The sequence below is a fragment of the Mustelus asterias genome, chromosome 3, assembly GCF_964213995.1.
Source record: "Mustelus asterias chromosome 3, sMusAst1.hap1.1, whole genome shotgun sequence".
Classification (NCBI taxonomy): domain Eukaryota; kingdom Metazoa; phylum Chordata; class Chondrichthyes; order Carcharhiniformes; family Triakidae; genus Mustelus; species Mustelus asterias.
This window is the reverse complement of record NC_135803.1, coordinates 97,034,874-97,049,567: the sequence shown is the minus strand read 5'-3', so window position 1 is coordinate 97,049,567 and position 14,694 is coordinate 97,034,874. Positions and strand designations below refer to the sequence as shown.

General features: G+C 41.0%; 1 protein-coding gene across 1 annotated transcript in view; it reads right to left on the bottom strand.

Moving 5' to 3' along the window:
- Positions 1-14,694, bottom strand: part of bap1 (BRCA1 associated deubiquitinase 1) — a 65,152-nt gene that overhangs the window by 35,792 nt on the left and 14,666 nt on the right. Inside the window, exons 2-4 of the mRNA XM_078209383.1 lie at positions 9,444-9,473; positions 6,199-6,253; positions 677-809 (exon numbers count right to left, since the gene is read on the bottom strand). Coding sequence (XP_078065509.1) covers positions 677-809; positions 6,199-6,253; positions 9,444-9,473 — 218 coding nt within the window. The remainder of the gene's footprint in view (positions 1-676; positions 810-6,198; positions 6,254-9,443; positions 9,474-14,694) is intronic.

Sequence of the window (14,694 nt, the reverse complement as noted above, 5' to 3'; positions counted from 1 at the left end):
CAACATTGTAAAGCAGTACGGCAAAAACCTACAACTGTGCGTTACATTGGCTTTTCCCATTGTGGAACTGACTCATACAGAGCAGGAAAGAACCCAGTTTGATCCTTGGCCTGTGCTGACTCAGATAGGCTGAGAATAGGGTGTGACTACTAGCTTCCCTATCACTGGACTTCGGAAGAGAAAACAGCTGGGATTCCTACTGAATTTTGACATTCCAATGATCCCTGCTGGGAAGTGTGTACGTCAAGTAATGACAAGACTGAGCCTGGCCTGCCCTCCGTGCTCAGATAGGCTGCCGAACCTCATGTGTACTTGTACATGCAAGATTTGAAGCTTCTAAAGGGATGGGATGGAGAGGGGATGGGAAAATGGAGAAGGCGCAAGCTACATTTTAATCTCTTTCCTCGGAAAATGCACAAAATCCACTTTGATAACATATAAGAAACCACAGAAATATGGTGGAAGGATTTTCAACAACAGCTTTCAAAAGGGAAATGGATAATACTTGAAAAGGAGGAATAAGCAGGACTTCCGGGGAAGGTAAGTGGGAATGGGACTAATTAGATCACTCTTTCAGTGAGACATGATATGCTGAATCCCGAGTCCATAATTCCAACTGTCCTACCATCCTAGTGTGGACAGAATGAGACATGTCACTGGAAATATCAAAGCTTACCTGGTGAGCAAAGAACATGTCATTAACAATTTCCTCATCGATCACTGATGTCTCATCTACCAGGGGTGTCACCTTGCGCCGTGATCTACGCTCTTCAATCCATTTGAACAGGAAGATAAATCCGTACACTGGACTGGACATAAGAGGATAGGAGTGGCACATTCAATATTATATCGACAATTTACATTGATGCAATGCCTCTACGTAGAAAAATATTTTGGAATGCAATACAGAGATGCAATCAGACAAAAGTGGCTATCTGGCCACAGAAGGAAAAGTTGGAAAAAGCAAATAAAAACTTGATCAAGAAGAGATGGGCATTAAGGATAGACTAAGAAAGAGACAGAGAGAGATGGAGAGGCAAGGAACGAAGAGTTAGAGAGCGAATTAGAGAGTTTAGGGCCTAGGTGACTGAAGGCATGGCTGCCAATTTAGAACAAACTTGAATGGAGATGTCTTGGGGGGGGGGGGGGGGTGTTTGTAATGTTGGTGGAAGTTACAGATAGAAAGGGGCACATCTGTGAGGGGTTATAATTATAAAAGTCAAGAATTCTAAATTTCAGTCATTGGGAGCTTGCATGCAAGGTAAGGTCTTGGGAAGCCAGAACGTGGTGTGAGTAATGCCACAGGCAACAGTTTTTGGAAATTTACCGACTGTGGAGGGTGATCAGCCACCATACAAGCATTGGAATAGTTGTGTCTGAAATAATAAATGAGTATCACAGGAGCACGCAGTGTTTTGTTACAAAGTCACCTGTTTGGAAACTCCTCATAAACACTATGCAACAATGCATAGATTGAAGCCATCACATGTACTGATTCTTACCATGTAAATTGAGTTGACAGAAGGTGCTCTGTAATACAGTGTAAATGGGCTTCCCTTGCTGTTCAATCTACTGTTTATGGTGGAACAGTCTGCCCAAGTATGTAGTTGCTTCAAAAGTTGTGAATGCAACTTCAAAGTAACTCTTCCCAGGCCAAAGATGGGGAGAGCACCAGGGGACTGAGGCATCCATATGACTAGGATTAAGTGGGATAGCAGAATAACTCTGGTGGTACCTTCAGCCCAGCAGTTGGCAGCAACTCAAGGGAACCTCAACAATGGGAATGTTGGTTACCTCTGATTGTGGTGGAGTTGTTTACCTGACAGATTTATGCCCAGTTGCACTCTCACTATTCCAGGCAACTACCTAAGCAGATGTCAAGCTCATCTCTGATCTGTGTGAAACAAACATAGAATTTGAAGATCTCTACACCTTGCTTTTAAAATTGTCATTTGCTTTAATTAAGTGTATTGGTACTAATATGCCATGGGAGGAAACAATTCACACATATACCAATACAGTTTCATATGTATCGTATGTGGACGCAATAGCATCGTGGTTTTGCTACTGGACTAGCAATCTAGAGAATGTGGTCATTTGTTACAAGTTTGATCATGGCAGCTTGAAAACGTGAAATCAGGTAAAACTGAAATGAATAAAAAAAACCTGGTGTGAAAAGTGACCATGAAGCTATCAGATTCTTGTGAAAACCCAAGTGGCTCACTAATATCCTTCAGGGAAGGAGACCTGTTGCCCTTACCTTTAGGGCGGCACGGTAGCACAGTGGTTAGCACTGCTGCTTCACAGCTCCAGGGTCCCAGGTTCGATTCCCGGCTCGGGTCACTGTCTGTGTGGAGTTTGCACATTCTCCTCGTGTCTGCGTGGGTTTCCTCCGGGTGCTCCGGTTTCCTCCCACAGTCCAAAGATGTGCGGGTTAGGTTGATTGGCCAGGTTAAAAATTGCCCCTTAGAGTCCTGAGATGCGTAGGTTAGAGGGATTAGCGGGTAAAATATGTGGGGGTTGGGATTGTGGTCGGTGCAGACTCGATGGACCGAATGGCCTCCTTCTGCACTGTAGGGATTCTATTCTATTCTTGTATGGCCTAAGTTTGATAGCAGCCTACAATAAATAGAGAACAGGCAATTTATCATCATCAGCTGCCCTCTTAAGTAGCTCAATGTGTATCCAACCGTGACAATGAAAATACAGGTCTTTAAGGAGAAGGTCCCCCATAGCCGTCTCAGGACAACAATGGATCCAGAATGATACAGCACATGGAGAGATATTCTGTTTGTACCAGCTTTTTGGGAGAGCTACACGATTTAGTCCCACTCCCCTACTTTTTTCTTGTGGCCATGTACAATTTTTCTATGAAGGATTTATCCAATTATCTTTGAAGACAGTGCATTTCAGATCGCAATAACTCACTGTATAAAAAAAAGTTTCTTCACGTCATCTCCGGTTCTTTTGCCAGTAAAACCTGTGCCCTTTGGATACTGACCCTTCTGCCACTGGAAACTATTTCTCCTTATATTCTGATGATTTTGAACACCTCTAACAAATTTGCTCCTTGCTTTCTCAAGGACAACAGCTCCAAGTTTCTCCATATATCCAAGTCCCACATCCTGATTTTTCTAGAGAATCTATTTTACACCCCTACCTAGGCCTTGACATCCTTGCAAAATAGTGGTGGCTAGAATTGAACACTATATCCAATTAAGTTCTATCTAAGGATTTGTATACAATGGTTCAGCATAACTTCTTTGACTTTGTACTTTGACTTCTATAAAAACAAAGATTCCACATACCTTTTTAACAGCCTTCTCAACTTGTTCTAACACCTACAAATATTTTGTACATGCACCACCTGTACTCTCTGTTCCTGCACTCCCTTTAAAATTTTGCCAATGATTGCAATGGGTAATAAATTCTATGCCCACATCAATGTCTTTTTTAAAAAATCACGGTTGTTGTATTTGTAACTAGAATTACACATTTGGGGCAGTACGGTGGCACAGTGATTAGCACTGCTGCCTCACAGCACCAGGGTCCCAGGTTCAATTCTGGCCTCAGGTCACTGTCTGTGTGGAGTTTGCACGTTCTCCCTGTGTCTATGTGGGTTTGCTCCGGGTGCTCCGGTTTCCTCCCACAGTCCAAAGATGTACGGGTTAGGTTGATTGGCCATGCTAAATTGTCCGTTAGCATCAGGGTAAAATGCGTGGGGTTGCGAGAATAGGACCTGGATGGGATTGTGGTCGGTGCAGACTCAATGGACCAAATGGCCTCCTTCTGTACTGAAGGGATTCTATGATGATTTCAAAATGCCACGTCTGGATGACAGAATCTGTAACTGTATATCAGTATGCCCGGCACGCCATTATCCAAATTCCTCGTGAGAACAGTATGATGTCAATCCACTTTGCAGGAAATACAATACCCATCAAAGCACACCTTCTTCATCCTCTCTCAGATCAATGCACATACTGCTACACCCTTTAAAGCATACATCTCACTCACTCTCACAGGAGGTTATACAGGTAACCAAAACTATAATCCAGGCCAGTGCAAGTCTGTTTAAAACTTGCAGTCTGGAAAAGCTCAAGCTCTCTAATCAACCTGATGAAGCTCTACTTCTTAAATTCCACTGGTCCTCATCTCTCAAGTACTACAGATAATTGCTATCTCAGACATTGCCAAAACAGTTGTGGTCAGGATAATACACCATAAAAAGGTGAAAGGTACAATAAACTATAAAACATGAGAAAATGTTAACAGTCACATACAGGTCCCAGGTCAAATAGGCTCCACAGAGGGAGAATCCATCCATTGTGTTCTGCCCTTCAGACAGGTCCTAATTCAAGTCTCACATCTGAGATTCTTGAGCCACTTACTCGGGAAGGGTAGATATGGTTTCCCATTGCCTTCCTCCTAGTTTTTAAAAATCTATCTTTGGAGTACCTTCAACCAAGACCAAAGAGCTCCTTAATGACAAGTACTCAGTCGAGTGCCAACCCAGTTTTCAGGCTTGGGGCCTGAACCTAACCCTTCTGACTCAGAAGTGGGAATACAACCCAAGTCAGTGGTCATTTTGCCCAGACACAAGCCTCTTGCTGGGTGTCATCACCAGCGTTGCCTGAGCAAGACTCAAATTTTTTGCCTTTTCACCTCATTGCCAAAGACTCAGCAGTTATTTAATAAGGTGCATCATAAGACCATAAGACATAGGAGCAGAATTAGGCCACTTGGCCCATTGAGTCTGCTCCGCCATTCAACCATGGCTGATTTTTTTATTCATCCCCATTCTCCTGCTTTTTCCCCATAACCTCTGGTCCCCTTATTAATCATCAAGAACCTATCTATCTCTGTCTTAAAGACACTCAATGACCTGGCCTCCACAGCCTTCTGTGGCAAAGAGTTCCACAGATTCACTACTCTCTGGCTGAAGAAATTCCTCCGCATCTCTGTTTTAAAGGATCATCCCTTCAGCCTGAGGTTGTGCCCTCTGTTTCTAGTTTTTCCCACTAGTGGAAACATCCTCCCTATGTCCACTCTATCCAGGCATCGCAGTATCTTGTAAGTTTCAATAAGATCCCCCCTTATCCTTCTAAACTCCAACGAGTACAGACCCAGAGTCCTCAACCGTTCCTCACACGACAAGCTCTTCATCCCAGGGATCATTTTTGTGAACCTCCTCTGGACCCATTCCAAGGCCAGCACATCTTTCCTTAGATATGGGGCCCAAAACTGCTCACCATTGTAATAGCACCAACACATGAGTTCTGATAATCTACCTAGATGTGGATTAGGAATTTAGGATTACAGTTCTGTAATGTCCTATGTTAGGGGTTGTGAGTTTTAACATAAAGAAAGATGTGGCTTGCACATGTAGATTCAAACTAACAACAGCAGATATATTCTAGGAGCTCTTGCCTGTACAGAGAACAAACTGAAACTAAAACAGCAGCCTGAGCAACACCCTAATGACATCACCGTCAAGTCGTGTGACTAGCTCTAAAAGCAATCATGCACTACTTAAATACATAACAAGTTCAGACAGCTGTTGAACACCATTTTGCTTCTTTATAATTCAAGGACAATTTCTGTAAGTTGGCCGACTCTCTACTGACCTGAACTACTGTTTATAAACTTTGCTGTGCATGGGTTAATGCAATCAAGTCCTAATCACTTGCTGGAGAACATGTGAGATGTCATCTCCAAACACAGAAAATACCACCGTGCCAGGCCAATGCATTGGAGCTACAGTTCACTAGGATTGTGACTCATCTATAATATTCTGTTACTGAGCTATAGAGATCAGAAGCTGCCAGGTTTGATTCCCAAGACTATGCTAATTTACCTAGTGTGGTGAAATAGATGCTAAATTGGTCTCAGTTAGAAATGGTAAAAAAAAATTTCAGCCAGTGGTCCCTGTTCCTCTCCATCATCCACTAATTCCTGCTGAGCAGTATGTATATTTGGATGCAGGAACAAAGAGCACCAGTTTGGTTACAGCACTCTCCCCTAGTATCGGGACACTCCAACATCCGAGTGCATGCAAAAGGAATGGCCACTTGCACAGTCAGCAAAGGGCATCTTTGGAATTGTACTGCAGTAAGTGCCATCAACTTGAAGGTAAGAAAAAGGAGAAAGCAGAAAGTGAAGGGAAATAAATAGCAAAAACAAATCAAAATAACTTACCCTTGAACTTTACAATGTAGGTCATAGATCTCCTCTACTTGAACACCTTTAACACCTGGAGTGAGAGAATAGAGATGCTAACTCCAATTAGTTTGAATAAAAAAAACACTGATGACACAGTGCAGCAAAGTAATTTTAATATAGATTTTGAGAATTCTTCAATTGGTCAAGTTCCTGTATTTTATTGAAACACATTGCAATGTGTACAGAAAAAGGAAGAGTAAAACTATGGGCAGTATAATGTTTAATGGGAAGCAAAGCAGCAGGTTAGCATATGAGGAGGTTTCAACTACATGTAAAATTATGAAAGAAGTTAAAAAGGAAGGAGAACTCAGGAGATGTTATGAATGGAGGTGTTAGGATTCAAAAAGGTATAAAAACTAGCAGAACAGCACTTTACCTAAGTGCTCATAGCATTCGAAACAAGATAAATGAGTTTACAGCACAAATCATTGCAAATGATTTAGTGGCCAGAGACATGGTTGCAGGGTGGTCATGACTGGGAGTTAAATATCCAGGGGTATCAGACTATTTGTAAGGACAGACAGAAAAGTAAGGGAAGTGGTGTCGCTCTGATATTTAAGGATGACATCAGGGTGGTATTGAGAGATGATATAGGTTCTATGGTGAAAACGGTTGAATCCATTTGGGTGGAAATTAGAAATAGTAAGGAGAAAAAGGTCACTGATAGGCGTAGTCTATAGGCTGCCAAATAATATCATGGTGGGGCGAGCAATAACCCAAAGAAATAACGAATGCATGTAAAGATGGTATGGCAATTATCATGGGGATTTTAATCTACAGGTCGATTGGCCAAACCAGGTCGGTCAGCCTTGAGGAGGAGTTCATAGAATGTATCTACAATAGTTTCCTCACAAGTATGTAAGGAACCTATGAGGAAGCAAGCTATTCTAGATCTGATCCTGTGTAATGAGACAGGAATAATTAATGATCTCACAGTAAGGGATCTTCTCAGAAAGAGCGATCACAGTGTGGTTGAATTTAAAATACAGATGGAGCGTGAGAAGGTAAAATCCAATACCAGTGTCTTGTGCTTAAACAAAGGAGACTGCAATGGAATGAGGGAGGAGTTGGCTAAGGTAGACTGGGAGCAAAAACTTTATGGTGGGACAATTGAAGAATAGTGGAGGATTTTCAAAGCGATGTTTCACAGTGCTCAGCAAAAGTATATACCAGTGATAAGGAAGGACTGTAGGAAAAGGGATAATCAGCCATGGATATCTAAGGAAATAAAGGAGGGTATCAAATTGAAAGAAAATGCATACAAAGTGGCAAAGATTAGTGTGAAACTAAAGGATTGGGAAATCTTTAAAGGTCAACAGAAAGCCACAAAAAAGTTATAAAGAAAAGAAAGGTAGATTATGAGAGTAAACTAACTCAGAATATAAAAACAGATAGCAAAAGTTTCTGCAAATATATAAAATTAAAAAAATTGGCTACAGTAAACATTGGTCCTTTAGTGATGAGAAGGGGGATTTAATAACAGGAAATGGGCGAGGCATTGAACAGGTATTTTGTGTTGGTCTTCACAGTGGGTGGCACAAATAACATGCCAAAAATTGATGACAAGAAGGCTATGGCAGGAGAGGATCTAGAAACAATCATTATCACGAAAGAAGTAGTGTTGGGCAAGCTAACTGGGCTAAAGTAGACAAGTCTCCAGGCCCTGATGGAATGCATACCAGGGTACTAAAAGAGATGGCGGGGGAAATAGCAAATGCACTCATGGTAATTTACCAAAATTTGCTGGATTCTGGGGAAGTTCCGGCAGAATGGAAAACAGCAAATGTGATGCCACTGTTTAAAAAAGTAGACAAAACACGGGTAACTATAGGCCAGTTAGCTTAACTTGTGTAGTGGGGAAAATGCTTGAATCTATCATCAAGGAAGAAATAGCCAGACATCTGGGTAGAAAATGTCCCATTGGAAGACGCAGCATGGGTTCATGAAAGGCAGGTCATGTTTAACTAATTTACTGGAATTCCTTAAGGATATTATGAGCGCGGTGGACAACGGGGAACTGGTGGATGTGGTGTATCTGTATTTCCAGAAGGCATTTGACAAGGTGCCGCACCAAAGGCTGCTGCATAAGATAAAGGTGCACGGTGTTACGGATAATGTATTAGCATGGATAGAGGGTTGGTTAACTAACAGAAAGCAAAGAGTGGAGGTAAATGGGTGTTTTTCTGGTTGGTGATCAGTGACTAGTGATGTGCCTCAGGGATCAGTGTTGGGACTGCAATTGTTTGCGATTTACATGGATGATTTGGAGACCAGGTGTAGTGTGTCAAAGTTCGCAGATGACACTAAGATGAGTGGTAGAGCAAAGTGTGCAGAGGACACAAAGTCTGTAAAGGGATATAGATAGTTTAAGTGAGTGGGTAAGGATCTGGCAGATGGAGTACAATGATGGTGAATGTGAGATCATCCATTATGGTAGGAATAACAGCAAAATAGACAATTTAAATGCTAAAAAGTTGTAGCATGCTGCTGTGTAGAGAGACCCGAGTGTCCTTGTGCATGAATCACAGAAAATTGGTTTGCAGGTGCAGCAAGTAATTAAGAAGGCAAATGGAATTTTGTCCTTCATTGCTGGAGGGATGGAATTTAAAAACAGGGAAGTTTTGTTTTGTATAAGCCGCTGCTGAGTCCACACCTGGAGAACTGTGTACAGTTTTGGTCTCCTTACTCGAGAAAGAATATACTGGCACTGGAGGGGGTGCAGAGGAGAGTCACTCGGTTGATTTCAGAGTTGAGCGGGTTGGCTTATGAGGAGAGACTGAGTAGACTGGGGCTATACTCATTGGAATTTAGAAGAATGAGGGGGGATCTTATAGAAACATATAAAATTATGAAAGGAATAGATAAAATAGAAGCAGGGAGGTTGTTTCTGCTGGCTGGTGAAACTAGAACTAGAGGGCATGGCCTCAAAATAAGGGGGAACAGATTTAGGACTGAGTTGAGGAGGAACTTCATCACCCAAAGGATTGTGAATCTGTGGAATTCCCTGTGCAGTGAAGCAGTTGAGGCTACCTTGTTGAATGTTTTAAGGCAAAGATAGATAGATTTTGAACAGTAAAGGAATTAAGGATTATGGTGAGGAGGCGGGTAAGTGGAGCTGAGTCCATGAAAAGATCAGCCATGATCTTATTGAATGGTGGAGCAGGCTTGAGGGGCCAGATGGCCTCCTCCTGCTCCTAGTTCTTATGTTCTTATGTACTTACCAAAATCCTCTACCAGCAGGGTGAAGAGCCCTGAAACAGAAAAAAGAAATATACCATGAATGCAAATATCTCAGGCATCCAGCACTAAGGATGTTAGGAATCAAGGTTTGACAACTGGTTATTGAATGCATCTGTACAGCAAATTTTTGTTAAATAGCAGGCAGCATTAATCTACCGAGTCCACTTGAACTGTGCAAAATATCTAGCACTATAATTCCAGGTTCAATAAAGGCAAAATACTGCAGATGCTGGAAATCTGAAATAAAAACAGAAATGCTAGATAAGTTGGTCTGGCAGCATCTGTGTAGAGAGAGAAACAGAGTTAATGCTTCAAGTCTGTATGGCTCTCCTTTAACGTTGAAGAGAGGAGGAATGTGATGGTAGGAATGGTAGGATTGGAGAAGGGCATGGAGAAGGCAGAGCAGAATAGGTGGGCAGGGATAGGTAAAAGCTAAGGAGAGATTGACAAAGATGCCATGGACACGCAACAAAGAAAGAGTTAATGATAGCATTAAAGACTAAAGAATGTGCTAATAACAGCAGAAAGGTAAGATAGCAGAATGTGTTAATAGGAGAACAAAGGTCAATGCTCAAAGCAAAGCTAACGAATAAGTGACAGATAGCCATGTGGGGGATTTGGAGTGAGGGGGAGATTTGCATTGAGATGGACAAAAATAAAGGGTCAAGATGGAGAAGAAAGTTCACAGTCGAAAGTTGAACTCAATGTTGAATCCAGAAGGCTAATGTGCCTAGTCGGAAGATGAGGTGTTGTTCTTCTAGTTTGTGTTGGGCCCAATCCTACCCTTCTTCAGCTCTGAAGAGGAGTCATGCGCACTCATCAAAACATTGATTCTGTTTCTCCCTCTCCACTGCCAGACCTGCTGAGTTTATCTAGCATTTTCTATCTTAATTCCAGATTAACTCCTTTCAAAGTTAGCTCAAGTCTGGAGTACATTTTGCATCTAACAGCACTAGGGTAAAATATTAGCGATTACAAATTTATCACTAGCACTGCAATTGGTAGGAGCAATATGAGCAGATCAATTGAAAATTCTAGATGTTAAACCACGTTATTGTCTGGCTCATTTACCAATAAAAGATCACAAAATCTTATATCACAGGAGGACATTTAACTATCATGAATGTGTTGGCTCTTTGAAATAATTTTGCCTCACTTTCTATTCTGGAAAGTCAGTTGGTGAAGGATAGAACTGGAGCCAATCTTTAAACACTTTTTTTTTTACAGAGTCACACATAACAAGCATGTACCTCCTAATTGAACAAACTATTTTTAATCTGTTTATTTATCGGGGGCTCAAGTGAAGCCCTGGTGCACACGACCTGCATAGAATTGAACACAATTAAGATAAAAATGAACAGTTTGCCTTCTCTGTTTTTAAATGCAAATGAGGTTAATGTGCACAAAATGTTAAAACCTCCCATATTCTGTTACAAAGAACTACGCTGTGACATGTCCCTTCTCAAGGACCCTAATAATTTATTTATACATGCATTTCTTGTTGTAGAATTCGGTGGTTGACAGCTTGAATCCCACCCATTTCATCTTAGAGATTTCCTTTGTCTCAAACCAGCATGGTCAATCCGTAACCCTTTCACATTGACACTTGGCCTAAAGTGGATGCTGTCCCACGACTGACAATTATCTACATGGTGTTCAACGGGTATACCACCGATGGTATGTCCCTTCCACAGAATCCCACTTAAAATATTTGACAAATAGAATCCCATAAGCACTGCCTCTACATGAGTTAATGGTTCTACATTTGAAGTAGTTTTAACAACCTCTTATTTTCTTAGCTTCCCAAGTGCAAGAACATTTCCCATTTTCATCGATCAAAAATGTTTTGAAACTCGCTGCACTTGAATACCCATCCATCAGGGAGATTAGTATAGGAAGCATAGCCAAACTTGTTTTTTTGGGTTACCCAAGGATGGGAAACTTAAGTATACATTTCTCCAGATTTATTTTTAAGTGCTTTTTACACTTAAAACATTCACGACACTAGGGTATTTCATCAAGTACTTATCTCGACTAACACACTAAAGTCTGATCTAGTCTGAGTGCTCAACCAGTTCAACTGAGCAATCAAACTTCACAATTGCAGTCTTTTCCTATCTTTCTATGATGATCTAGTGTAATTAGAATGTGTTACGTGCGCCCCAGTTAAATAGGATTATTGACTTAAAGTCATTCCAGACCTCTTAAATTTTTAAACCAATACATTTAAAAGCCCCACAATCTTGACTCCCAATTTTAAATTCTAATCTTACTGAGAACACATTCCAAATTCTGATCTGCCACTTCATGAGATATCATTACAGGCATCATGAAAACGCCTGAAAGTTTTTCCTTACGATACTGATAAAGCATTGTGGGATTTGCTTTTAGTTGAATACTAAGTATTTTCAGGAAAGCAGATCTCATTGATAAACACCACACCCTGGACGCATCATTCTGGTCACAGACACAAGTTTCCACGGTTTTTCTTTTTCTGCTGCCTCTCTTGACCATTTCAGAAACAGTTCTTTCTGAAAAGTATGTGGCTTACATGTCGATTGACCTACAGTACTGTGAAAACACAGCGAAAAGCTTAAAGGATTTTTAAGATTACTTTTCCTGCATTAAGAATTCCTTCTAAAATCTATATCACCCAGTCACTCTTCAAAACTCCTAGCAACTAGCTTTGCTTTAGTCTTATGAGACCCACCTGCATATACTTTTCAATACAATTTCATCTCTGTGACAAGGCTGGTTGTCTCGTATCTGATACTTCAGAATAAACTTCAAATTCTCTCCAAGTGTCCAATTCTCTTTGTTTTGCCTCCCTTATTCGTTTATCCTCAAGCTTGCTGACAGCCATCTAAACTTCACGGTTATGAGGATGTCTGTTCCCAGACTATCCTGTACCCTTCATTTCATTGTGTAATCTATTCAAGCCATGAGCCTGCACTTGCACTTTTATGTCTGTAGGAACTATTAAAGGGACTTTCTCTGGTATGTGATTGTTTTCTGACACAACAGTCACTTTCGAACTGATTATCAGTATTTGCACTGCGCTTTCTAACTCTCCACTCTTTTACCCCATTCTGTCACTCTATGGACCTCACTCCTTGGCCACCATCCTGAGCATTCACCAATGTTTAAAACTGCCAGTATTTTCCCTGCCAGTTACATCCCTCCATTTATTCGACCCCGCTGGGTATGTTACCCATGTATCCACTCTGCGTAATTGGCTTTTAGCTGCAATAGCTCTGTCCTATGTATAACGATCACTTATATTGCCATCATCTAGGCCTTGTGTAGTTCATTACAAAACACAAGCACCTAAGGTACAAAGCATCTCATTTATGTCAATCACCTGCTCAGAGCATGACACTTTGCATCTAATTCGGATTAATCATGAGAAACAAATCTTGAAAGTTTGATAACCACTGTCTTATCATCGAAACTGATGACCTTATCAGGGCCTTTCTATTACCTATAACAGCTCAAATCTCCTACATTAAATTCTGTTTCAGATTATCTATTATGATGCTTCAAAGCTCTCCGAATTTGCTCTGTGACTTCATCTTGATGACAGCCTGTCTACCTGCATATAAAACATTCAAATGTGCAGTATAAAATAAAACAAATTGTAGAACTTTCTAGACCAAGAGGACTATCACACAGCAGAGGAGATAATTTAGGATTTTGCCCAACGAATAATTGACATGGACTAGACTCTGCAACAATCGGAATTAATTCTTTGCACAAACTGCCAAGGCGCTTGTCAATTTGCAGTCTGACTGATCAGCTAAAATGCAGCATTTCATAGATCACAGCACAATGTCTTTTACGGAGTTCATGCTGCACGATGGCCATGCTTTCACATGTCTCTGAATCAGTCACTGGCAAATTCCCATTCCCCTCCATTACCAGTCATCCCAAGTCTGGTCACTATTCATTTCTCCATGATTTTGTCCATAATAACTCCTTATGTCCAGGCTAGATATTATTGTAGAAAGACTAAATTTAGTCACCAGGTTTATAAAGAGTAGAATGAAAATACTTCTGTCCTTGCCATATGTCTTTAGACCCATTGCAACTACCTCATAAAAGTTATTTATTAATGGAAGGCTTACAACAGAATCTGCTGGCAGCTTCTGATACTTTTTACAAATGTCGCACTTCTCATTAATCTCTTCGAGTAGCCGTACATGTTATTTTAACCACACTTGCATCTTTTTAACAGGATTCTTTCCCTTTGACAATTCTTCTTACCCTATGTGTCAAATGGAAGACAATTAGCTTTTTTCTTCTCTGATTCTTATAATCTGATGTCATTAATTACTGCATTAATTAACTGGCTAACATTCTGAAGATAAAAATCTTTTGTTCTGGGGATACAATAATGCCTGGATAAACTGATTTACTGATTTTTAATAATTGCCTCATCATGCACCATATCACGTTCAGTTGTACCATTTTCATAAAAGCTTATTCAACACCACAGATGTCTTACTAGAGACTATGCAAGCACGGGAAGAGCACAGGTATTGTATACAGCTGTTGAGTTTAGGAATAAATTACCTTTATTGAAGGCCCTTGATGACAGTGATTTAAGGAACCCACAACATTCTACATAGTGTCAGGAGTTGGTGCTATGGCACAAAGAGTTTTCCACATCAACCCAAATGTCTTTGATGAAAATAAAAGCTCCAGACGGAACAGGTATGCACACCAACAATGTACAACTAATGAAAGTTTGATTGGAAGAGTACACCTTGAGCATCTGTAACACCACCATAATGGATGGCTTTGCAGCACTGCAGTACACCATTCGCAAATCACAAAGCATATGCTCTGGACCAAGTGCTGGTAAATGAGATTAGTACAGATTAGTATTTGATAGTCAGCATAGACATGGTGGGACAAAGGGCCTGTTTCTATGCTGTATGACTCTATGGGCAGAATTTTATGGCCTTGCTTGTCCTGAAACCGTAAAATCCCGCACAGGGTCAATGGACCTTCCCATTGCCCACCCCCTCGCCCGCTCCAATTCCCATGGCGGGCAGGGCAGTAAAATTCCAGCCTATGACCTTAAAGAGAAGTGTATTTACTGCACTCTCTGACGAGTTGAAAAAGGTACAGGCTTGTACTCTTTTAAGTCTCGCAGCCCCCCAAAGCTGCCAAAAAATTCAAGTCATTTGTTTTCCAGACAGAGCAGGAAAAATAAGACCCTGAGATAAC